The sequence below is a fragment of the Varroa destructor genome, unplaced genomic scaffold (assembly GCF_002443255.2).
Source record: "Varroa destructor unplaced genomic scaffold, Vdes_3.0 BEIS01000001.1, whole genome shotgun sequence".
Lineage (NCBI taxonomy): Eukaryota > Metazoa > Arthropoda > Arachnida > Mesostigmata > Varroidae > Varroa > Varroa destructor.
In genome coordinates this window covers 26,861,606-26,888,665 of record NW_019211454.1, presented here as the reverse complement: position 1 = coordinate 26,888,665, position 27,060 = coordinate 26,861,606, and the positions used below count along the sequence as shown (strand labels likewise).

Sequence of the window (27,060 nt, the reverse complement as noted above, 5' to 3'; positions counted from 1 at the left end):
TCGTTTACCATATTGTTAATTACAATATTGTATTATGTTCAATGTGTATGTTATTTTTTGTCAGAATGCTCGAACAAGCAGGCGTTGTGTGGTGATGTGACGCCTGTATGTATATGTATATATATATATATATATATATATATTATATATATATATATATTATATATATATATATATGTATATGTATATATACGTATATATATATATATATAGCTATCGCTAAGAATTCAGGATAGTTTAGTAATAATAATGATACTAATATTTCTATTCATTATTCCCGTTATCATTCTATCCGACATCTCACTTCTATAGTTAACTACATGTATTTCTAAAATTCTCGTCGCCGGGCTTAATTTATTTTTAATTTGCTTTTTCCCAGTACGTATTTTGCAACAAAAGCCGTTGTGGTCCCATTGCATTTTTTGGTTTTATGGAAAAGTAGATGCAGCCCAAACCCGTTCTGCATCACATCAGTAGAACTGCGAAAAATCCATTACCTTTTTCCCTTTGTTCCCCACGTTTTTCGTCATTTTTTTTTCATTTTTACTCATCACCTTCGCCATTTCATGCTCACGCTTTTACTTTTCGCTGTGAACGCCGTCGAGTAGCGTCAAACGTATCTTGAGTATATTTAATGACTTCACGTGGCAGGTATTACTATTTAATTCATTATGTGCTATATGGTGTCGTTTATTATCTTGTTTTTACGGTTATATATCGGTAAAGTATTATCTTAGCCCTCTGTGTGTGTCTCTTCCGCCGTTCCTTACTTGCTTTCGAGACTTTTCAACTAATCGGAGTTGCGAGAATATCGCGTTCAATCTCTTTGGCCAATGTGAATTTGATGCCTTTAGTTTTCCTATGGAGTAAATCATAAACATTCAATATTCAAAACGCGGAAATCGTACCGTGGCTCTACATGCGAGAACTCGATGATTTTGCAATTCGTTAGCTATTTTCAACCATTTCGTCATTGGTTGTTGCTAACTTTACGGGAAAAATACTTTAGTAAGTGAATGCAGATGAGGGGTGCCTGAGCACATCTCGCTGCACCAGCGCCGACCACTATCAGTCATTATCAAAGAATCGGAAACGTCTTCATCTGCAAGCCTCATCCTCTCGCCAAACATAATAGGAACGCCGAAGTCTATAGAACGATATCACTCTTCCCGTACTTGGACACGAACCACGTTCTACCATTCTCTATGTTTCTGTGTAGAAGAATTGTTTCGGTTGATATTCGGTAGTTCTCAATTACGTATCGCCTTACAAGAACTACAACTTACATTTACGCTTCTATGAAATCCGGTCAAGATACTATCATCTTATTTACATTACGTGGTTAGTTACTGACAAGCAATGACATCAGTTAAATCATTACAATTTAAATATCGGGGCATATCATTCGTGCCGTTAGAAAAACGAGCCCGACTGGCCCTCAGTGAATTCGTATAGCCGAAGGAAAGCCTACTCGTGATAGACACCACGAGTTTGCTTTTTCAGCTGCTGCAGAATGTCGGTAGCAAGTATGACATCATAATTATAAATATATGTATAGCACAAACGGCATGCACGGTTGAGGTTCGTGGATGGAGGTGTGTCGGTTCCATGACAGATCTGCGGTAGCAAAGCATTACTCCAAACTGATCTGTCCATTGATAGCTCTTGTATTACTCTCGGCTTGCTTAGTCATTCGCGGTTAAAGTAGAATAATTTATGAACTTGTCAACGAATTATACACGCGCATTGTATAGGAATAGGTCCGAGAGGTAAGTAAACTGTAGCCACGAGTTGTCGCTGGCATCACAGCTTAGGCGACATGGAAGAATCCTCTGTATTTTATTTCTGTGAAATGTCGATCTTATCACAAAATGTATTAAATATATTAATAGTAAGTAGACATGGCGTCCTTCATTTAGAAGCGACCTACGTTAGACCTAGCCAATAATGAATTCTCGTACGAAGTGATTAAACGAGACTATTGAAGTAGCAGTGGTAGATCAAATCGTTAATTTTTTGGTCTGGTGCGATTCAACAACAAACACCGTAGATTAAGCCGGCCTTCGTCTGTGAGTTGTGCAGAGGACTCGAATTCACCCTGACGTTTTTCTCTATCGTATTTATGTAAATTTGCTGCATTTTGTCCGTCAGATACGAATCCAATATTATATAGCAAATAACAGTGTAATAGCATCGACTTAGTAAAGGCTGCTCGTGTATCTAAGTGATATGTTATATATTTGTCGTTTGTAGATTCTCAGTGAGGAAACGATCACCATACCAGGCGTATCAGATTCTCTATGGCAAAGTTATTATAAGATCTTCCTGATTCGTTTAGAAGATTCTGACACACTCTCACACAGAAAGCACCCCTAGGGCGTTTTAAAATATTAAACTAGGACTATCAAAGACATTTTTCAGTTCTTGACTTTAAATGGAAAACTATACAGCAAAGATTATATGACTTCATTCAAGCTTGTACTGAGGACAGACCCTTGGAACGGTAAGAGGCAGACAGTACATATTAAAGGTTTGGATGATACTTTGGTCCAGCTAAGAGGTGAGGCGATTATTATTCCGCATATATTAAAAGGAAGTACAGGCAGCGATATAATCAGCGGGAACATTTAGAGAATCAGTTGTTGTTGAGAAACAGCATGGCATAAAAGTAATAAAATTTGAGGTACGATGGCACTGAAAAGGGATTCTAATGTGTTTTTCTTTCGTATATTGAACTATCCCGCGTTAGTGATTTCTATTATTTAAATTCATATATATATATATATATATATATATATATATATTCATTTAAAATTGTCATTGATAGGATGTTTTTTGCCCTCAGAGAGTTTGTTAATACATTTATCGAATGCAAATTTAGCCACTGGGCAAGAATAACCATCGTTAGAGTTCGTTTTGAAGCGGCGGAGTTACTACGTAGGATAACACGGCTTTCCTTAGAACAACGCCAATAGCCACATCGGCCTATAACCACCGATGGTGATACGGAGAAGCGTATAAAAGTGTGTTTCCCTTGTGTGTCTATTTGTATCAGAGTCTCTGAGTGTCAGTAATTCGTCACTGCCGAGCAACATTGACCTGGTATCAGGCTGGACTCTGTTAACGGGCGAGGCGGAAACTTCTTGTTCGTCTCGATCTAGTTAGCAGCAATAGTTCAATGAAAATGATCGGAGCAAAGTCAGTGAACATATAAGCTCTGACTAAACATTATCCAGCTTTCCAAAGTAAGCTCTTCTCGCGTGGCACTTAATTGCCTGCTTAGCTGGTAACGAGTGCTAGATACGAAATCCTAACGCAGATAAAATGACGAAACGCCTTGCTATGAATAAATGTAAGTTAAATATTTTTCTTGGCTTTTCGTTATTACGCCTCGCTGTTTATTGCGACACTTAATTACTATCTGTTGACAAGTCGGCATCTGATCCATTGCTTCCTCGTTCTTAGTCATTACTATCGACTTGCTGCCCGGTGACCATTTCAACACGTAAGGCCTGCACCACAGCGGCGTGCAGAATTACTATACATGCACACTGACACACGGAAGAAACGAAGACGTGCTAATTACAGCGTTGGGATTGTTGTTTCCAGTCGTTTTTGTTACCATTGCCGTAGTGCAAACTCCGCCTTTCTAACACATTTGCCTGTCGGTGTGATTGTTGTTGTGAAAAGTGAGAGTTTTTGATTTTTATCACTTAAATCTGATAGTAGTGTTCAGTGGTGGTCGATGATCACGCATCACCGTGATATTAATGCCTTCATGGCCATTATTCTGAGTGAGATCGATTATCAGCATTGCTAAGTGATGAGAAGAAGCCGTGTGGTTTCACGTCACACGCCTACACGTTGGCAATGGCGATCTGGTTGTCGGCAGTGTCTGTCTGCACAGATATGGAAGCATGACTGGGCCTATGTGGTGGCGGTGTCATAGCAAGCGCGACCGCAGCGCATGCGCAACTGCACGCCGAAGCCACACGCGAGCACGACGGCTGGTCGAGCATATGCAGTGCGTGCAAGCTGATTTGCGACGTCGATGGCGACGCCATTGAGCAAGCGCTGTGCACGCGCGAAGCAAGGGCCGAGCAGGCGGACGCTACGCCCGACGTCCCAACACCACTACCACTTCGGCCTACGCCGCTAGCGGTACAACTGACAGTGTGGCTTCCGGCACTATGTTGTGCCTGGCAGGCTTGTTGATTCTTCCAAGCGTCTTCCATAAGGCTCGCCGTCGTTTCGGCGTTACCTTCGTCGCACTCGGCTAAAGTGAGCTCGTAATAATACGATCCGACACACTTCATGCAGTATACCTGAAACCGGGCCATTCAACACAAAAACAATTACAAGTAATATAAATCAATGAGTTACGCTCAAGTTAAAGGTATATAGCATAGGTCCATGAGGATAATAACATAAACAGGACCATTTAGATATTGCGAAACCCATCTAAGCAATGGGAAAACCCAATTTTTTCTTATGAATATTGTATCGTATGCATACATGGGATCAAACAAACACAGCGACGAGAAATTATATGTACGTAAACGTAGCATAAGCTCTAATAACTCTGGTAATGTTCGGGCAAATAGCAACTCGGGAAAAGATCCCTCATAGAGCAGCAAAAGCTTCGCTTCATATCACGGGCGACGCTTCGGATCTATAAGCAAATCTATCAACAAGCTACCTAAACGGCTATTTTTTGTTCCTGTATGGCCACTCATTTGCCTATTCTTAATAGACTTTGAATGAAATCAGCCATGAAATGCTCATTTCTGATAGCATTATATGTGGCCTCAATCAGCGCTGAGTAAACATTTTCTTCCACCACCTTCCTTTATTTCCACTTCCCTTAAGTAAATTAGACGATAAGCTTAACTATATGAAGGTTAGAAATAATCTAATTAGCATACAGAAATTATTGCTCACTCCATAAGGCTGTCATTGTGCTCTAATGAACGGTGCTGAACAATAATGTTTGACACGATGGATCTGTGCAGTTTTCCGTAATTCCATGATTATCTAGCCGTTCGTTACACATTTTGTGGCCCTTTATTTGCTATTTTTTTAATTTCACGATGATGAAATCTCAGCGTTCAGGTGAAACCAATATGCAGTGGGGTGGCCTTGGACAAGTACTAAGGTACCGCACTCGAAAGTATACTACTAAAATAGAGCGATTTCAACGAAGTCTTTTCAAAATGTAGTCAGCTTTTGTCACTGTCAATCGAGACGCGAGACGTTTGACTTGGATTATTCCTACAGGAAGCGTATGCTGCAATAGGCCCATTACCTTTTGTTAACGAACTTTATAAGAATAACGATAAAGTTTATTTATGTCTAGCTAGCAAAAGTACTATTTAAAATGATGACCATCCCTTACGGTAATTTAAGAGAGCATATCGTTTGCTCTGCCGCCTATTTTAAAGCCTTCGAATGTACACTGTGAAGTCATGATATAAATAACCTATAGAGTATGTAGCTAAACACGTATGTAAAAAGTTGTTTTCAATTCGGACGGATTACGTCGTAGTCTTCAGTCAAACATCTATGTTAGCTTCTGTAGATGATACGGCACCTACAAAGTTTTTGGTATAGGCAAAGCTCTGCTTAACAACAAACACATCATGAAGGGTTTGTCGGTATAATATGAACAAGGATTGTTCTATGCATTCACTCCAGAAAAGATCCTAACAATGTTTTAAACTTCTGTCGCAGGCCGAGATCGAGATATGTGAACCCAGATACTACAAGAAAGATTTCTACGAAGGACAGCAATCTACACCAGGAATTCGATTGAACTTTGGAGCAGAGACATATTTTGAAGGATTCCGAAATTCTCGGCTCCGAAGCGGCTCGTTTTACGTAAAAAGTACTTGTCACCGATTGCGTCACCTAGGTCAGCTCTACTGGTCTATCTAATTGATTTCTCCCTTTCTAGAACTGCCGTTCATTTCTGTATCGAAAACCTAGGTGTGTCAAAAATTGTTGTTAAGCCATTTTGATTCAGTTGAGTCCTTAAAATTTAAACCCTATTCAATGTATTCCGGTTTGTCTTATGGAAGTTCCCTTCGGATGTTTCGGGAACCGCACTAGCAATAATATAAATCGTCGGTTTCTAACAAAAAAAGTCAACCTTGTTAGAGCTTCTTGTCCAAAAAAACATGTACGAAAAGACATTTGAACAATCGCTGACTTTCGCTCAAATTCCCAGAAACGATGAGTTACTTCTTAAGTGATAAGTGTGATAACTTATTCCGAGCCCAACTGTCCTCCGTTTATATATATATATAATACTAGTGAGATGAATCTCGGGAATGTCTACATCTAACAGGACGCAACAGTAAGCAGCGAAATTCCGCAGTTTGTGACTAGGCGTGCGTGTTTGAGCTAAAGATCGTTATTCTTCCGCCGACGCCTGTTGTCCTGCTCTCTTGAGTTCGATGGCATCGAAGTACCCCAAGGAAGGAGATTCGTGTAACGGAGTAGCGGTGATAGCGGCAGCAAACGGTGAGGGGGTGCAGTGACGATCCTTATAGTAGTTGTGGTCGTTTTGCCCAAGCTAGCTTGATCAGACGATGAGTGAACAAGGAGTATGTAATTGACAAATGTTCTCTGCTCCAGATCCAGTTCCATTAGCTTGTTCTATGGTATGCTGCCTCCGGAGTGACGAGGAAGGACTGACAGCCAGCTCGTGCTCATTACTTCAGTCTGGTTCGGTTCAAATGGCGATCAACGACAGTCAGCAAAAACAGTCAACTTATTTTATAGCAGACGAACCGGACCTCAGCCTATCGCGCATCTAAGTCATCGAAATAGCAGGTAGTGATAATGATACGAATAACACGAAGCAAGGAATAAAGCAATAGCCGCAATGATGACAAATCGAAAGAGCTAAACAATGAAACTAGATGGGCCACTGGCAGATCAAGATCAATAATCCGACCTCTGGCAATGGGAAAGCTTTCGTTTGTCTGTGAAGGCATATAAATGTAGAACTATATATTTTCTTTTTTTTTCACTAACATACAAGGATATGCTAAGTAACAATTGTCCTTTTAAGACCTATACATTATGGTCAGATTTAAAGTCGTTTGTGACGAAATCAATTAAAAGTTAGATTTTGTACGGTGTAAACTAATATCAGCTAAACCTACCATCAAGAATACTGTCATCCACGAAGCCATAACCCCGACGAGAGCGTACGTTGAAGATGCGAAAACAGCAGCGATCACTTGAACTGAAGCAATAATAAACGTGAACAGCGTGTTCACGAATTGCCAGTAGAGCCATAGCAGTACTAGAGTTGAGCGTTCCTGTAGCAAAGAGAGAAAACAATTACCTCTTTGTAAAAGAGGACAATGAGAGGAGCCAAAAAGAAACACAAACACAGACACTTAAATCGAACAAAACATTCTCCTAAATATATGGACCAAATTGTTTCGCGGCTTTGGCCCTCTGCCTTTTTACCGTTGATTCAATTAAATTGATCGTTTGATGTGATATCTGGTGTACCATTCATACACTATAGACTCACATTTATCCCGTGGAAGTTACCTTGCTGGACTTAATCCACTACACTATACACATATATATATATGTGTGTGTGTGTGTGTGTGTGTGTGTCATAAATGCTACACGTATGCATAAAATATGTACATATTTATGTATGTGTAAAACTAAACACCGATATACGGCCTAGAACCAGCTGAAAAGTACTTGTCAACTCCCAGTTGACAGTCGTCTAAAGTCTTCTGTAATGAGGTCACGCAATTATTCACAAAATCATTGGGTTGTCTCTGAGACACCTGCTCTTCCTACACAACGTAAGAACTTTTCCTCGGCCTGCGTTCGGTGATACAAATGCTCCCACACTTCGACCTCTCCAGCCACCGTCAACTTCAGAAATGGCCACTTTAGTACTGACCCTTTACCCCCAAAGGCACTATTACAAATCTTCGTCCATCCTTGAATTGACTCCTCTTTCGGAACGCGACGCATAATGTAGCATATGTATAATTTCCTTTCCTTACCGCGGTGTTTGTTGTCCGTTCAACGTAAAGATTACCGTTCTTTAATCGTGATTTAAGATAGAACCTTAAATCACGTTCTATCTCGTCATTTGTATCCAGAAGCTTGTGACATTTTCAGCCGCGTACGATGTTTATCTCCGAGAAACTGAATAATGAGGAGCTAGCAGTCAATGTCATTGTGTTACCCTTTACGTAAATCAATTTCGTTTTGATTTTCAATTATCATGGTATATTTAAATGCATATGGCTGTCGTTCGTTTCGCTTCGTACATTTCGCTTTGACCTGCGACAACAAAAACCAAATTGTTCTGTCTGATATTTAGAATAGCGGTGATCTGACATTATGGCTTGTTTAGTGTCATAGAGATCGTGTTTTCTGTCAGATTCTATGGTGAGCTGCGCCTTTATGCTGCACCTAATCAACTCTGTAAGTACGGCCAATATGTCTATTTAAACTATTTAGTATTAGATACTAGGCTGTAGCACAATGTGCGTCCTTTGTTAATCGCTGACAAAAACTCAAACAAATCTATTATACCTACTGGGCATAGACCATTTAGATTGAATGTAAATTGTTCTATTGTAGATTATAATCTTTCTCTAATGATAAAATATCGTTTATCCTCGTTGTCGGCTGCCACTGAACGCACTGTCAGTAAGTCCACCATGAAGTCAGTGAAACCACTGGGTTAATTCCCGTACGGTAGTCGGAAAAGGCCTATGGACGAGTCCACACTATGAAGGTACATGGTATTCAGTCACCCATGAATTCTGCGAACGCAACACTTAAGATCGTTGATCGCAGCTAAAAGTGTACCACGTTGCGAGCCAATGACTGATTGGAAGTACCGAGAAGAAGAGACACTGCGTGCATGGTTATGCGTCTTGGCAGTTAGTACCGAAGCCATGTTAGGACCAATGAGGAGCGAGCAAGATGAAGCATCACACTTTTGAATCTGAACCTCTGACCAACTCAAGTCAGCTAGAAGTAGCAAGGCTTAAAGGTCACGCTTTCCGGTCTACCGCCCGTCAAGTTACTTACGATGATGATGAAGGACAAAAACATAGTAAATGGATGATTCCACCTTCTCAAAGGTCTCGCATTTGCCTTCTGGCACCACTCCCTCTGTTAAGGTTATTCGCGACGAGGGCAATTATTGAAAGCAATAAAAACCAACATGTGGCAAACAGATCCGACTATTTGATACTACAAGACAAATTAACAGACAGATTCTTTCGGTCATTTTGCCGGTTTCCCAACGCGAAGTCATGTGATAGTTTCACATGGGAATCTCGAGAATATATCGGCAAGATGGAAGTTTCGTATGAAATTGCATTATGTACTAACCGATACAACATAGACATGAGGACTTTAGCACGAATTCCCATGAAGCCGATTGGGAGGCGTTTGAAACCGGTTAATGTGGTGGTATCATATTCGTATTCCTATATTCCGGTACTCGGCCTGTGCGTTTAGTCCGGGTCCGTTCACATGCTGCGAATTTTCTCCTTCAGGTCTTCCCATAAAAAATCGGTGAGCCTATGGCCTGGAATGTGCGACGTGTTTTACAGCGGTTTTACGGCTCCAAGACATGAGGTACAGCCCAGGCCACCTGGACGTAATAAGTGAGCGCAACACAAAGCTCTCATTATTTCCGCAGTTCTGACGGGTTATCGGTCTCGTTGAGTTGAATCTATTTCGAGCTTCTGCCTTGAACCCGTAGTGATTCTCAAGCAGCTAGGCCAAAAGCCGTTCTTCGCACAAGTTCAACGGCAATAGTTTCGGATATGATTGGAAAGGACCAACGTGTTAGTGTATGTTGAGAAGTTGCACAATGATAACTTCTCGGGAGAGTGGCGATAACCTCTCGCCAAAAACCGTTCTTTGTAGAAATTCGAAAGCAGTAATTTCGGTTACGATAAGAAAGGGACAACGTTGTTCTTATAAGGTTACTCTCGAATATCTATCTACCTAAGCTCAATGCTGGCTGGACCATAGAAAGCGAAGCTGTGTCCTACCGGACACATTACTGAATCCAAATGCACATGGTAGTATGCGTTTGCTTATTGATAGAGGCAGTAGATTGCAGAAGCTTGTTATAAAGGGATTGATGCGAGCTTTTTCTGTTGTTGATCAATGGTTTGCTTGTAGTTTTTGTCAATGGAAAATAATGGATATCAATTCTGTATTTTTTGTATAAATATGCACGGATATACGCTTCTCTACTTAAATGAACGTGTATTCTCAAAAGGATAGGGCAGAAAGAACGAGTATGATCACCAATGCGCATACAAGTATAGTACAATGAGTATATACGTGCAATTGGTTGGCCCGGTAGACCTGTCCTATCTAAATATAGCTTGGTGGCACCTTTTGTACTACCACACGACAACTACGATGGAAGCTTTTTTACGATATTAATGATTACCGCATCGTCCAATAATTTTTCGCCATCTATCAAGCGACTAAATTTTAAAATTGTAGAATTTTTCTCTTTCTGCATGTTGATATACTCATTTCAGTGGGTTGTTACAATTGATTTCCGATACACGTAACATACGGATGTTTCGCCAGTATCGTGATGTTAGACAATTCTATACCATTGCATCAAAAACTTACGAAACTGATGAACTTCTTTACTTATACGATTCATCGAAAACCTACTCATGCGTGTGCAACATATGTACATATTCTCCTTGAGAGCCGAGCTAAAAATTATTAACGTCATCATCGTTATCCGTCATAAACGGCACTCCACAACGGAACGGAAACTGGGGTCAGACTACTGACTACTTTATTTCCTTTCGAGTTAATTGAAGCAAAAGATTCTGGCAAAATTTAAATTTTACCTTTGATGAAAGCTTTATAGCTACAGCGGAGTTGCTCGAACGCTCACAGAATCATAACCGATTATGACTAGGATACAGTAGCATGAATAACTCAAATATATGGGTAGGAATTTGAAATTTTCATTCAGAGAAAAAGTTTTTTTTTTTTTTTTATCTCATTTCTGATAATAGAGTGGGCGCTTCGTTAACGTTACTTTTTGATAGGTCCATAGAATTCATCCTGAATAAAATAAGCATTAGCAAGTTGATTATTTCAAAATGTGAAGTTTTCAATTCATCATGTAAACAATGCAACATGTTTTTCATATAAAATTGTTTTCCTTCGCCTAACTTTAAGTTAAACGATCTGAACGAGTAACTTATATGTTCCAGTACTGCAAGCTTGAAAATCTATGATATAATGAGTGAGCATGTAGCAGAATATAATCACAATTCCTAGGATGGAGCAATTAAAGCGCGATCCTTCGCGCAAATGACTATTATAAAAGGTCCGTTATATTTTTTAAGGGGACGTTGTTTATAGGTATATTCAGTTACACCTGTCGTACGGTATGAATCATTTAGATGTTAGATACAAATATCGTAATACGCGGTACGCAACGTGTTTAAATTTAAGGACGCCTGGCGATGTACTAAACACTTCATTTTGTGTTGGGATCGAACCGCCTGAAGCGATGCTTACTGATTTCAGTGGTAACTGCAAAACGCACAAAAAAAGGAATAAATATCTGTAGTAGGCCGTTGCCCGGCACGCTGACCGTAGGCTGTGCATTCGTAGGAGATGCGATGCTTACGATATTACTGAGGTTACTTCTTCTAGAGCTATTAGAACCCTGCGCTCGATTTTCGTTACGTCAGCGCAAAAATAAATACGTCTATATACAGTCGACACAGTCTGTACAAACGAGTAGCGTGAACATATAAACTGATAATTTATTTTTTCGGCAAATCCAAGACTCTGCTTCTATCGTATATGCACGGTGCTAGATGCGCCTTTAACTTTGTATGTCCGCACTCCATGAAGCATTGCTCCTAGCTGCTGGTTTCTGGCATGAGCCGATGTACATGCTTTTGTGCGTGCTTTTTAACCTAGGCCACTACCTGTCTGTGATTCAGTAAACGAAGGGATGGCAATCGCAGCATCAAGAGGACGAGTAAAATCGGTACCTACAAAGGCGTAGAAGTGAATGCTGATGGCTAAAATAAGCACTCAGGTAGATGTGCGAAGATAACGGAAGAGTTGAAGAGGTTACAAATGTTTGGAGATGACGATACTCTTACGATAATCAACAATCAGATAATGTTGTTCTATCAAGTGTCTAATTTTATTTATGTAAATCTTATGCTTGTGAACATGGTTAAGTAGCATCGCTTACGTTACTTTTACGTTATAGAGTCGCACAAGTGTTCAAGATTCTTCTAGTTCTTCAATAATAGAATAAGGCTTCAAGAGACCAATATCAGAGAGGCAATTCGTTCATCATTCAAAGGTGTTGCTTGATATTCTAGCTTCACAGCGTACTCGCTTCGCCAAAAAAGCTTCATGTTTCATTCTTTCAAGAATATTTAGCATTTTAAAGGGCCTTGAGATCAGCTGTGAATAGATTTTTGGATTCGACGTTATTCTTTGCCCGTCTGCTATTTCAGATTTTTTTTTAAATTTTTTCCGCAGCTGTTGTCAGTAAATCCGCGAGGAAAAATTCCGATAATTTTTAATAAGCGGTAAAGGTGTCAAGATCTGTGTGATTCGCGATATTCATGTATCGTAGAATAATCTTATCTCATCAAAGCTGAGATGGGAACTGTATGGAAACTGTTTGTCTGTACGGAAAGACATAGTTCTATTATTTATGTTTTAACCAGATTTGTGCTCAGTTGCGTGAACAAATCAACAAGATTATAACTCGTACAACACGTACATCCGTCTGAGATAGTTCGGAGCCCAAACAAGGAATCAGATACTACAGAAGCTCGGATCGTTGAAGGGAGCGAATCTGCGCCTTATCTAAACGTGCCGATTTCGTTACGCTGTCGGATGTATGCTGTTATTGAAGCGAAAAATAAACGGGAAAGCATCGCAAATATTGTAATAACCTCCCAATGTACGGCTTCAAATATTCCCAAAGCATTCACTATTACCATAGCTTTATACTTCTTAAGACTCTGTCACGCAGATATCACTTCTTCCCATAGAGACCGCATCTTTGTCATCGGTAGGCAAGAATGGATGCATGACACAGCTAGCAAAAGTAGCTAGTATTATAGGATACGAAACGGTGCTCTTCTGCGTTGTGTTTCCAATTACACTATTGTCAGGTGGTATTTTGGTGGCCTATCGAGGCAGGCTCGGACAACGCAGGCGTCGAGGCCACCAACGATTCGATCGGTCAGAGAGAGAGAGCGAGAGACATACACTAGGGAAACAGAAATGTGGTACAGGCGTATAACTGCCTAAGGCAGGGGGTCCGTTGGCGGCGACGTGCACGTAACCAGACGGGCACGTAGCAGTCATGCAGTTCGCCCACATTTTTGAATGTATTTACTACCGTTCGCCTGTTCCGCTTGCTTGGTTAGACAGCCAACTGACTTCTGAAATAGATATCAACTACACGTTGTACATCAAAAGTGTACGTGATAGTTACAGAAGACAAACACACAAGAATGATACACGGGGGCTGTTTTCACTTGATATTTCTGCTCGTGTCGTGCATATATAGTCTGGGTTTTTCACAGTGAAAACGCAGGAAAGTGGAGGCGAGAAAGGGTACGAAAAAGTGTTATACAACAAAGCGCCAAACTACACCACGAAAATAGTATGGGAATACTAACTGGCTGGCAATTATGTACGCATGTATGTATTTGCCAAAACGTGTGTTAGGACGATCAAACACGAATACAGCACGGATGGATGCCCTTAAGGGCTCATTAGAACGAGCGCGAATCTCCGAGGGCATTTATCCGTTTTGCTCTTTCTATGAGCGTCGATAATGTAGCAGACAAAATGCTACTGACGCACGAAACGCTTAGTAATTATATGATTTACTACTTTGTCCATGTTTTCTAAAGTACTACGTAATTGGTTCCCTCTATCAGAGAGCCAATGTTATGCGGCCTCAGGTATGACATTGGCAGATGCATCAATTGTTATGCAAACGCGTGTTTTTGTAGTTAGGCGTAGTTTCAATGATATCTTTCATTGCTCGTTGTCATATCGATATGTTACTATCAATCCAAGTCGACTAAGACCTTAGCCACGTAAATGATTACCATGTATACATTGAACAGAGTTACTATGTTATTTCAAGCATGTTTACAATTTCTATACGAGTTAAGTTATTATGATCCTGGGTTCGTATTTGTGAAGGGCACTATGTTAGAAACAGAACCATAGGTCGTTGCCCGAAGGTATTTTGTTGATCTCCTGTTGTCTTATGATACTTATGCAGTTTTCCGCATATCCATTCGTACTCGTCATTGTTGTATGTCTCGTGGTTACTCTTTTATCAGTGCCAGCGAGTGTCTGCGTGTTGACCTCTACCTACTGTGCTGTTATTTGCATTAGTAACGCAACGTAATGAACTTATGCGTCCTAAACGACGTATCCTTCATAGCAAGCCAATTCGTAGAAAAATTACTTATTATGCTCCTTTGAACCTTATTTGCCACGAATGTCGTTTCTTCACGTCTGTTTATGATGTTTTCGCATTCTCCCGATGTGTCTAGACTGACTGCCGGACATAGCTGTTGGTAGACTATGCTTCGAAATGAACGAGCGGTTTATCGGATTAGGAGTTGGTCTTTTTCGGTAACGAATCAGTTACTTGAGATTTTTTGCGACTATACAGTTCTTTGTTTAGTTGATCTGGCGGAAAACGCAGCATCTAGCGGCTCTTTTCTATGCCCAAGTTACTTACCCCGCGGCGTTATTTCTTTGAATTGGAAACTCAGTCCCTCGCACAGAAAGCCTCTATCGTATATTGATTGTCATTACTGTCGACGAGTCTTGTTTTTCGATGTATCGTTCATCTACAAAGTTATGTGCCGAGTAATTTTTGCTGTTTACTGCCGCTTACGCCTCCTTGCGGACTTGTTACCCGGCTCGAGTCCTACTTCCTGCAAACGATTAGTAATCAGGAAACCTAACGCAAAGTTCACCTCGTTGCGGGAGTAGTATTTTCTAGTCGAGTTTCTCGTTCGTATGTGAGCTCTATTTTTCATCAATATTGCTACTTGTATAATATGATACAATATTTATGTTGGTGTAATTTATTTTTGCTAACAATAACCATTATTAGAGCAATATTTGCGAAATATCTTCAACGCTGTGAGTTGACTTCGTCCACATGAATGCTTACGTAAAGCCACTGTGGCAAAAAGGTCGACACGTCATCGTTGTACGTGCTTCCTATGTGGATTTCCGATCTGAGCCTATTTACAAGTTGCCGTTGGGTGTCGACTGCTGGGCGTTTGAGTATCACGATATGTAATTTACTTAGTTCAAATGCAATAGTTATCACTGTAGTTTCGTACTCGTCATTTTCCTATTTATTTTGCTGTAAGCGCTCTGTTAGACCCTTAACGATGTCCTGCTATCCGATTTGCGTACTGTTGATCTTTGATTTCTCTTCCCATTCGCTCTCTCGATCAACTAACTACTATGTTAATGAATGTTTAATTTAAAATTGTCGTGCACCCTTTCCAAACATACATCTCCTTAAATTTACATTGAGCGGTCGAGAGATTCCGAAAATGTCGAAGTCTAGGTGATCGTCACCTTGACAATATATCGGGAAAATATGAATAAATTACACTGTAGTTTAGGTCATCGGCGGCTTTTTTGGAAAACTGGGTTCAATAAAATGACCAAACATTAAACATTTATCCATTTATGCCGTGTGAAATAAGCAACGTGGCACGTACAATTTAATAGGAAATTGCAGTGGAATAGATTGCAGGCACGACGCATGTAGCTATATCAGGCGACTGTTTCAAACTGCTATATGGAGCTCAGTCGAAATATCATTGTCTCGCTACGTGCTTCAACCTTGATTACGAAGTTCATCATCTGATGAAGCGCTTTACCGTCCTTCGTTAAATCCTAGGTGGTACCTATTGGGATGGATTCGGTTGAACGGTTAAGTCTGCTTGCACTCTCATTGGTTCGATCACTTTAAAACTTGTAGAAGAAAAAAGTCGTAGGCACTATTTTGAAAAATTAGATTAAATTAAGTGACTCAATATTATATTCATATCGAATAGTGGGCATATATGTGTTAACTTCAGTGTCTCTATACATCATCATATATGAAAGCGTCTTTTCGAAGTTCAGCTGAAGCTCGACATTTTGATTGTTGTCACGCCAACTTGGTACTGTTACAGATGTCTAAAGATATTTTCAGATTTGGGTACTACTTTGCGTTGAACTAGCCCAAAGCACCTTAGCACTGTCCACATGCATTTTCAATAGCGACTGCCGTTGTTGTTGTTGTTATTGTTTTGTTGACAATCAATTGTTTTAACCGATGCCGATCTAATTAGGCTATAACAAGAATTTGAAATTAGGACGTGCGAGATAATACTGATCACTAATTTTTTTCCTATTCCTCAACTGAAAATATTATTTTTTGCCAACTCCGGCTCGAAGAGACGTTTGTATGTGAGTATGATGTCTTGAAGCATGCCTTCGACTAAGTATAATTTAAATCTACGCGAAGAGTATGTAGTGCTGATTCCGACTCGTTGGCAATTGCGTAATTCCATATACAATAAAACTCAACGGTTTAATTTTTTTCTACGTTCTGCCGTCTGTCAGTATGTGAAGGTGTACTAGAATGACTCTTATTTCAACACTCAAGCGCGTAGGTTTGCTACCAAGTGACGCAGGCTGCATTTGGCAGGCAGTACAACTCTTCTGGCTGTGACCATGACCAGGAGTTTTTCTAAGTCCGCGCTTTTTTAGCACGGAATTGCTTTTTATGACCATTCACAAAAGAAAAGTAGAATCCTTGTTGTCATTTTCGATATGCTGTACATAATATGTGTATACAATGCGGGAGCAGCTGATGTTATGTTGGGGAAACTATTTTCCAGCGTAATACGTTGTCTGTAATAGATTGCTATTTCGTAATGTAATAATTTTTAAGTTTTTAATGGAGATGCACCTGAGTTCAGTTTCTAGGTTTTAGATAACGTTATGTTCCTGAATGTTTACTCTATCCTATAGTTTGACACCCTCTTGTAGCAAAAACGTGGCTACGACAAAGATTTCATTCGACCTATAAATTTTTAGGTAGATAACGCAAATGATTTGTCCGGTCGGCTATAAAAAGCCGATGATCGTAAGTTCAAGCTTTATGTAATCATACATGTTTTTTTTTTAAATTGCATGCTGTAAAGCATAACAAATGTACCTGTAAATCGTGACAATCGTTGGGAAGGTGGGGCTGTATTAACCAAAACGAAAAGAGGTTAAAGTCATCGTTAAAAAGGATCATTGCCACCGAAATGTAGAAGGCTCAGCTATTGAGTAGTCTAAACGGGATCACTACAATTTACCCACGTTTCGGAAAGTATTGCTCAAAGACGTCAGGGCTAAACGATAGGGGCCATTAATGATTTCGTGCGCGGGGGCCAGTCATTTGCTAAAGTTGAAAAACGATCTCCTTCCTGCTTGAAAGAGCTGTGACTATGGATAACGAAGATAATGCGTCACAACTGGCCTCTATCAAGATGTACAGTGAAAGATCATAGTTAGATCCTCGTGAAGTTCTGCTGCGGAACGCGAACTCGGGTTTTAGATGGCTCAGGTGCAGGCATTTTGAAAGGTTTTGACATGAAATAAAACAGTATCAGTGTCGACGCCGCTCTTCAGCAACAACCTAGCCGCAATTATTTAGGTTACGTACAATTCTGAAGAATACGAATAATCATCCATAGCGAATTGTGATCTCTGACTACGATCGTCCGCCAGGTGATGCGTACGTCAACAATGTTATTCTGTCTGAACGATGCATTATGTCAATAAGGCCGTCAGAATTTCTTTCACAAGTGATCATACATGACACATTGTGCTCCGACCAGCTCAATTTGACACACATACTGATAGACTTATTTCTATTGCCGTAAGTTAAATAATCATAATAATAAATTGTTATTTCAGTATCCATGTAAAATCAGTACTTATCGTCTTCGGTTTCATGTGTACTCGAGACAATGGCTTGCATGGCCTCATCCCATCCCATCCGATCCCGACACGGTCTTCTGGGTGATCATGTAGCATGCTATGACTTTATTCATGTAACAATTGTACATTGTTCGATGTAATAACTTTCATAAGACGCTGCTTATTTCCTGTTTGCCTTTGAACATATAGCTTTGGGATACTACGTGTCAATCATTTAATAAAAATTCTTTAATGCATAGAAATGCGGCCCATGTATTATTTGCTTAATTCTTAGTTACTTTATATAACGAAGAGGATATTTTCAGTTTCTGGAGATTGTAGGTGTCTCAAGACATACTAGCGTACAGCATCAAGAACACATCAGTCACTTGAAGTCCAAATGACATTGGCCTGCAGTTTTTGTGTGTTTTTTTCACATAGAATATGTGATTTACTAGTCGCATGCGCGTTATAACCTAATAGGCGGTTTTTTACTACAAGTAGCCTATTGTTCTGATTCTATTTTAATGCATAGGTCGATATGACGAATAGGATTAACAGCCGTTATTCACTTTCCGCTGTTCTTTTTTTTTGTCTAAATAACACATAGAGGCAATATTTATGTTAGCTAGGTCATCCAAGTTCAACCAAGTTTTTGTCGATATTCTGGCTTTCTAAGCTCTTGCACAATTCTATCGTGTACTTGGAAAAAGTTGTGCGCAACAGTTGCCATTTGCTTTTGTTCTAAAACTGCAATTTGTTAAATATTTATTGCTCCACTTTACCGTCGGAGCAATAATCCTGAGGTTTAAACATTTCCATAAAAAGGTCACAAGCTCAAATTGGGACAGTGCTTTGAGAAAGTCAAAGTATAGGATTTAACGAGATACATTGTCGCGTTTTAACTTGAGAGAAGACGTACTTTTCACTGACGTGGTTCGCCGAACCTTCTCAGCCAGTTTCGAGTCCCATAGAAGACCCTACCAGTCTGTCCTGAGACGGTACAAAAATACAAATTATACTCGTTTTCGGTCATTACGTATAATGTCCAATATCTGCATGCTAGAATTATTGTGTAAAATATATATATATGGATCTATATATATATATATATATATATAGAGGATATATATATATATGGATCCTACTGAACGTAAATGGGTCATGACTACCTTTTGTTAACAGTTTTCAGGCAATTCATAAGCTATTTGGTAGCTACCTTTTCGCGTTGTGCAGCATCACAAGTCAATAACCGACGAAACCTGGACGGTCGGCATCCTCCAGGTCTAAACAGCCACTGTGAAGCTTGGAAAACGATGCGCCTAACAGCCCTCTTTGACAAAGAGCTTCCCCCATACACGGGACACATCTAACACAGACATATGGCGAAAGAGTTTTTTCAACAAAAAAAATCTTGAATGTCATCATCATTAGGACCGTACTTCGACTAAATCTAGCTTTTCTCCGCAACTCATACACAACACAGGCTGATGGACAAGGCTATAGGCCGTTGGATAATCTGCTGCATAACACCCGATAGAGAGGATTAAAAGGAGAGAGAAGATTTGAAAAAGCCTGTCAGGATTATGCTGTTCAGCCCAGTGGATGCAGTCCCATGTATTAGATAAGCAGCCATTACTCGTCAACTATATTTATATTTTCTACGGCGATAGATTATTTTTATGTTTTACCGTAGCAATTTTACGCGTTTCGCTGATCCTGTGGAAGTGATTGGGCTTAATGATACGCAAGATTTCGAATAAAGAAGAAAAAAAGCACCTCTTGTCGTTCTACGATGTAAGTGTCTCTAGCCACTCGAATAACTTATGTAGTGCATCGATCTACCGAGGGTTTGAATACTAAGAGCAGCCATTGCGCCCTTTTTCCTGCTCTGTTTTGGAGAAGTATCGCGTAATTCGTTGTCAGAAGTACGTGCACGCATACGTATCTGAACAGCAGCAGACCTGAGTGACGGAAGGCAAACTAAGTTAAAATGAAATGGAAGTGTAGATGTCACCCGAGCAGATGCAGACTTTGTCTTTCGCTGTTTGTCGCTGAATTTTCGATTCCGTTTCATTAGTTTGTAATTGTAGGACGAAGTAGGAGTATGTATAAGGAAAGTTCGTACTACAAGATATTTCGTCAGGGTTCAGAATTTGATAAGGCGAAAGGGCGTGGTCAAGAGTCATGGCACAGTGTCCGCCTAGAGATTTTAAGCGCCATGTCACCAAACTAAATACAGTTTCAACGTGCAAATTTTTCAAAACCTTTTATATCTGTACATTTAGTCTACACAGAGACTGACGCTGCATATGTCGAAACATCATACCTTTTATCGAAGTATGCAGTATTTGTGTATGGTGAAGGGTGTATGGCGTATGGTCATCGACTGAGGACAATTTTCCGCGATTCTGGAAGCGCAGGCTTAGTAATTTAGGGAGAACATAGGAAAATTATAGCACAACGTTGAATAGCGCGTAATATAACTTTTTCCAAACACGCACAAAACACGTACAAAATATTCAGAAGAATAAAAAATTTTCACAAACTCAGCTGTACAGGGACTTCTGTCGTACTGCATGCGTTTTCGTAGCCCGACGAGGGAGAATACTTACGAAACGCATTGTCCCCTGGGCATGGTCGGCCAAGAATAACACTTGAACAACATTAACTTTATAAGAAGTAACAAATATTAGGGGGCCTGCGAAACTGATATGAAGCTACCTGTACGAATAGGTATTGCCCGTGTGTAGGCAATAATTTGAACTCTCGAACATACTCACTGGCCTTCGATGCTGCTCAGCAATAACAACATGACGCTGCCCTTTTAAACTCATCTTTTTCACCTTCCACTAGTTTCGTACTTCGTTGCTTCGAATTCGAATTCCGAAAGTTAAGCTGCACAACGACAAATGCATTTGAGCGGAGCAGTCCTCGTTATTCCACTTCATTCTATATCGTTTAGCCGTCACTGTCGTTCACTACTATCGCCCACTCGGATGATTGGCCCTGGTCTTTCCGACTTTTATTTGCCCCTAGCTGTTATGGCGGCAACGCTGTCAAGAAACTAGTCTTCCGAGGATGAACGAGACGAAACGTCAAAACGAGCGCGACCCAGGGACTGGAAAAGCGGCCACGCAAAAACGCCGGAACGAAATGATGGTAGAGTACGCAGACGACAGAATGGACCATGTCTCCTTAATAGAGCAGATCCCTGGCTGAACAGGCGGTGTCGTTTCATGCCCGTTCGTGCGCGATTCATCTTCATTTGGCTGCAGCAGCGGCGGCTGCATGAGCCTTCGGCTCGAGCTTCAACCGACGGCCCGCAACTGCAGCTGGCCAGATCGACCGCTCTGCGGCCGTGGACCGAGCAACTGATTTTCTGCCTTTCGCAACCCATCTATCCTAGACTAACCGCTACCCACAGTAAGAACAACAGCAACAGCATTGCTGTTGTTGCAAAGGACTACAAATGTTTCCAAATCCCCATTATACTCGTTGCGTAGTTCCATCGAAAGTTTTGAGAGCCATATATGACGTTATTCGCTTAATTGAATGATGATACACTTGAGTAATGTGCACGACCTGCAGTTCGCCAGAGCGGCAAGCCGACATGTCCTTCCTCCACCGTACGTTGCAGCACAGAGGATATTTAATTTTGTTACTTGTAGTAACTATGTTCAATTTAATACTGATCTGGGTTACATTATAGTAGAGGCTAGACATGGTAGCCTATCTAACCATTCCATCTGTGCGCGTTCAGCTCTATCGTATCGCACAACCACGACTGGCTCTGCCATTTCGTAAAGACAAGGGCAATCATCGCACTGCATACAATGATTAGGCTTCGTTTGCCTTCACAAAAACGAACCCAAAGGCAGAGTGTTGTAGATGGATAAATATATCATGCTTATGGCGCGAGTAAGAATGATTACGGTAATAACGTTGTTTGTATGGTTGCAAATGATGAAAATTATGATATTAGCGTGTTGCAGGGTGAACTAGGGTTTAGGGTTCGTGCTTTGGAACTCGCGTATCTTATTCCGTTTCACTGCGAACAGCGGGTGAAGCGCTTTTTTATCACTGTCTACTTGCCTATCTGTACGGCTGTTCCCTCTTAATCCCACCTTTTTCAGATTGCTTTGGTTCCAGTACCTGCATGCAGAGTGTTTGGCGATGCCCCGACTACTATAATTTGACAGACGGTATTATCGTTACACGCCGACAACTCAACGGAAAGGCCAAAGCTAGCAGAGTAGTCCTTATTTAGGAGTCGGCAGGCTAGGAAGATACTGGAGCTGAATAAAATTTACATGGATAAGTCCTTTCGAGTGTATGCTGTTATATCAGGCCGTCTTTATTTTGCTGCATCTAGAACGACCATATGGATGTATTATATGCGCATAAGTCTCAGTATACAGTCATTTAGGAGCATGCTAGTGCCAGTTTGCTAGCCACTTTGTTTAGTTGCTTTAATGATTTTGCTTCTAAAATATACACACACATATATATGTATGTATATAGCTGCTAGATGAAAAAATGTGTATTTAAACATATTTTAAATGACTATAAAGCCGTTGCTTATCGTGGTTCGAGGCGAACCTTAGTGAATTACCACAATTCACTGTTTTAATTTAATCTTGCATTAATGTACTATTTTAGTACTGTTTCAACGTAAGCACTAACATACTCTATACATGCTTGTTGCTAAGTGTTTCTGTCAGCGTGCAGTTTACGTTGTCGGTGGACTTTTATTGCACGCTACTTATAACGACCAGCCAGAAAAACGTCAGTCCGTCCGCTGCGTATGCCTGTGTACCGACGTACGGGTTTTTTTAAGGTTAATCTATTCTCACAGTAGAGGCCCTGACGTCGCTTTGAATCGTATGCTCCCTCTTGGTCTCTACAGGAAGCAGACAAATGGATACAAGCGAAAAGAGTTCACGTCGCAGTAGTCAATGCTGCTTATTGTATTGTTATCATCATCATCATCAGCTTAACTCCTGTTTTTACTACTATAAAAGTAAAGAATACCTGGTGCCTTATTCTGAACCATGACCGCCTGTACCTTGCCTAAACAATGGAACATGCTTGTTTCAAACGGTCGGTGTTTCTCCATCAGAGTACATCGTTTTCTGAACTTTTCGTTACGCGAAAATTAGTTTTGAACAAACGCTGAATAGTTATTTAAAGCTAATAGAGCACCTATAGTTACTTTTCAGCAATCCGTCTTTTGTTCTACGGAAAATAACTATGTGCTGCAGAAACTTATGAGTTCCAAGAGTTCTTATTTTATCAACTCGTTTTTATCAGGAGTGCAATCATTTTCTTTCAGTGGGCTTCTAAGTTCTCCACTCAATTTTTCAATAATACAAACAAAGTTATAAATCAATCATGCCATTAATCAGTAGGGGTCCTGTGCGCTAAGGCTAAACCTAGAGGACAAGTTATGCCGCGTAAGTCTCCTAATATACTAAACAGAGGAACGAGTCAATTCATACATGCTAACGATAAACACACCGTCTTCGCTCTTCGTTCTTACATGTAAAATTTTAATCTTCAAGTATGAGGCGGAAAGCATTGCACGTAATAGCACTTTAGTAATTTGAGGGCGTTAGCAATAGCGGCTCGGAGCCTCGCTTGTACGCAGGCCCTTCCACTTAGTCTCAACGAACCTGCTTCTATTATTATGCAGGCCTAATTTTCGGTCGATGGAAGGGGAAAAGTATAAAAGGGCTGGCTTGGGAAAAGGGCTTTTGTGCTACTATACATGTCACCGCATGAAAGATGAACGGTTAGAACGAGGACACGCCAGGCCCTTGGAGAGAAATAGACAACGTGCATGGACGGCATACAATTTGCAAGGCTTTTAAAGTGTAGTATGTGTGGTACGAAGTGCACGAGAACGTGTGTTCAGACAGTGAACGCACCTTTTTTTTTTTATTCACGCACTTATCCACAACGATATCTAATGCCAATATAAATACCATTTGATCAGGGTAACGAGCGTTTAAATGAAGTTCAGCTTTATGCAATAACTGGCAGGCTATAGTTGTGTGACAATTCCTTGAATAAAAACAGTATCCGACTCGATCTATTATATTACATAGTATTCTTAGGCCCTTCACCCTTATACATTAAAAACAGCTGATCGAGACGTCCAGCGATGCTTAAGGTAAGACAAATTCAATAATTCGATCTGTGAGTCGAAGTTATAACAATGAATGCAGAAGGAAAAGTAACCATGCCGCGTACTCCATTTTTTTCAGGTGTATGACTATCAATAGACATCATTTCTGACCATTTCCAGGACATATGAGGCTTAATTTATCCAGCTGTATTCCCAAGCACTAATAAAAGACTTCATTCTGTACGTTAACAATATAGTAATCGAGCTTAACGCTGCCTCGTCAGAAACTATAAGGTCATTAAATTTAAATACGTACATTTACTGTTGGCTTGGCAGAAGCGACTTCGTATAGAAACTACTTCTTTGTAACAGCACAATGTGTAACGCGTTTGCCTATTGGATACGGAGAATCATAGTGGCATAGGTTCGAACGTTCTGGCACAGACATGCTTTGTTTCGTGCTGGGATGGAGCCTAACAGGATAAGTTTCAGACGCAAGACACGAAAAACTTCACTTCGAGGTAACTTCAGGGTTTATTTATAATACGTTGCATATTTTCACCACTGACAATGATGCTAATCGTATACGTATGCTAAAATGTATTAAATGATGTATTTTCTCGTAAACAATATGAACTCAGTTGCAGTAGTAAATTTCATGTAGATTGGTTTCATTAGTAGATTCTCTTATGTGTAATAGAAATGAGTGGTCACGGTACTTACGTATTTAACAGAGTAATACAAAATAAACGAAAACAGGATGTCGATGCAACCCTCGATGATAATGGAGTACGCCACCTTGAGGGGATCTGAAATGCAACATTTAAGAAAATGAAGAAGCATCACATTGGAAAAGAAACAGACTGTGTCCATAATGGCAGTCCCGTAAAAAGAATCACGTAAAGTAATTTAATGAATTAAATAGCATAAATGAGATTTATCACCAATCAATGTATCTTTTTCTTTAATACATTATTATATTACACGATATAGAGAGAAACTGAATAATGGGAATAATCATTTTAGACTAGATTTATGAAGCTATTCGTGCTGACCAAATCGAATGGTCAAGTTCACGATGTTCACGCAATTTTCTTATTGGAATAAGACAAAACTGTCACCGAGAGTGTGCTGTCATCCAGCCACAAATGCAATATATGAACTGCGAGATCAACGCATTTATTATGATAAAGAGAAGAATTACTGAAAATGTACTATTTTTGTCTTTACCGTCAAAAGTCATTGTTAACGGCATAGATTTTGATTTATAACACAAGCTCAATCATAGAATCATTTATTGAAATGGTCCACATTAGAAAACTCACTATTGGTATAGATCATATTAGTTATATTGCTACGGCCTAAAGCCTAGTAATGCCCATTACTATCGCTATTTAAGGACAACATATTGCTCAACTATTTAAGTAATATGTAAATCAGATTTGTGCAGGCACTCGTGCGATGTCACCGCAATCGGTGGGAACTCGAGGAGTGTGAATTGTTAAAGTCGCAAGGCCAGTTAATCAGAGGTTGAACGAGGTGCCGGATAAACTGGGAGACTAAGGTATGTGGGGTTGTCCATGGTGAGTCACTACCATGCATCGACGAACGCGGTACGCGGTTCATAAGACCGACGAAAAAGGCTCAGTTCGAATAAATTGAGATGATGTGGCAGAGTTACAACGATAGCTTGACAGTGCTGGAGATAACCGCACAACCTCATTCCAGCAAACTCTAACCTACTAACTCTAGTAACTATTAACGGGAACCAACCGCACCCCTGGCGCACAAACAAGAACTAGTTGAGAACGCGAACGGCCCTAAATCACGTGTTGAGGTACGTACATGGGCAGCGCGTCTGAGTGTTACGGTGTTTCTGTATAAAAATGAAATGTTGTTTGAAAAAATAGAGAATTTGCGCATCGCTCCTACACTGTATATAGTACTTTTATTGAAATTCTATGCGACGTTGCGAATTCTATGTACCGTCGATATTTTTTTTTATCGGGGTGACAGATAAACGCAATGCAGTCGAAAACAGTCAGCTTAAAAATTTGGAATTTTTAAAGCTTGAAGTTTGAAAAAATCATCTATAAAGATAAGTTTATCACTTCCGTAGTTAATACCCTAGCGACTGCGTTTCGCACATTTCCCTTCTTCTAACCCGTCCATTTAATGGAAATCAGTCTGCTGGTATGCTTAACTTGCGTGTCCTAATATCGCTGTATAATATACCATGTACAACTGTTTTTACTAACCAACATCTCTATTAAAAAACACGATAAGGATTCTTAAGGTGCCTAGAATGTAATCTATATTTTAGATCGTAATCGTAAAAATCGGCCCATTGGTTTTTATATGAGTACATTTTTTAAATTTGCACCACATAGCTTCAATTATGCTAAGCGGCGGTGGAAAAAAGTTACCAAGTAAGGTACAGTGCCACAGCTGTAGGCAATACGCTCCGTGTTGGTGATAGTTGGCCTGACTTCTTTTCGCTGTGAATAGACGGTGGCCGTCTCCTTACGTTTTAGCAATATCTGATAACTAATATAATATAAACTGTAGCTTTCTATTATCGTGAGTGTTCTTAATATTGCAAGTAAAATTTATCTAGAGGCCTAACTTTAGAACGCGCAAATACTTCTTTCTCACAACTATTTTTATATATTTAAGGGCAATATTTACACGAATTGCCATTGTCATGTTGGACTTTCGGCGCGTATATGGCAAAGGACTGGCGTTAGAAACGTCAGTCCTTTGCCATATAGAGTCGAGAAGTGTCTCAGTCAGTAGTCAAAATGTTCTAAAAACCTCTAAAAATCTTCGATTTGTTCGACGCCAACCATTTTACGATATTGAATCAAAAAGCT

The 27,060-nt window shown here is 40.1% G+C and overlaps 1 protein-coding gene and 1 long non-coding RNA gene across 15 annotated transcripts in view; one reads left to right on the top strand and one right to left on the bottom strand.

Moving 5' to 3' along the window:
* Positions 1 to 325: 325 nt before the first annotated feature.
* Positions 326 to 27,060, bottom strand: part of LOC111253232 (uncharacterized) — a 141,922-nt gene continuing 115,187 nt past the window's right edge. For 6 of the 7 annotated variants that reach the window (XM_022812353.2, XM_086979658.1, XM_086979663.1 and 3 more), the window contains 3 exons: positions 24,911 to 24,996; positions 7,170 to 7,328; positions 326 to 4,325 (listed from right to left, as the gene is read on the bottom strand). In XM_022812353.2, coding sequence (XP_022668088.2) covers positions 3,858 to 4,325; positions 7,170 to 7,328; positions 24,911 to 24,996 — 713 coding nt within the window. In that variant the 3' untranslated portion in view covers positions 326 to 3,857. Of the gene's footprint in view, positions 4,326 to 7,169; positions 7,329 to 19,276; positions 19,427 to 24,910; positions 24,997 to 27,060 lie in introns of those variants that run through there. The other variant, XM_086979651.1, reaches the window with a different exon arrangement.
* On the top strand, positions 3,215 to 25,397 carry LOC147758452 (uncharacterized). 8 transcript variants are annotated; one of them, XR_015320683.1, is made up of 6 exons: positions 4,145 to 4,281; positions 5,731 to 5,911; positions 6,347 to 6,522; positions 6,637 to 6,834; positions 24,327 to 24,708; positions 24,947 to 25,397. It is a non-coding gene; the product is annotated as an uncharacterized LOC147758452 (long non-coding RNA). The 8 variants fall into 8 exon arrangements; XR_015320677.1 differs by lacking the exons at positions 24,327 to 24,708; positions 24,947 to 25,397 and adding exons at positions 19,243 to 19,854; positions 22,194 to 22,639; XR_015320676.1 differs by lacking the exons at positions 4,145 to 4,281; positions 24,327 to 24,708; positions 24,947 to 25,397 and adding exons at positions 3,215 to 3,352; positions 18,105 to 18,311.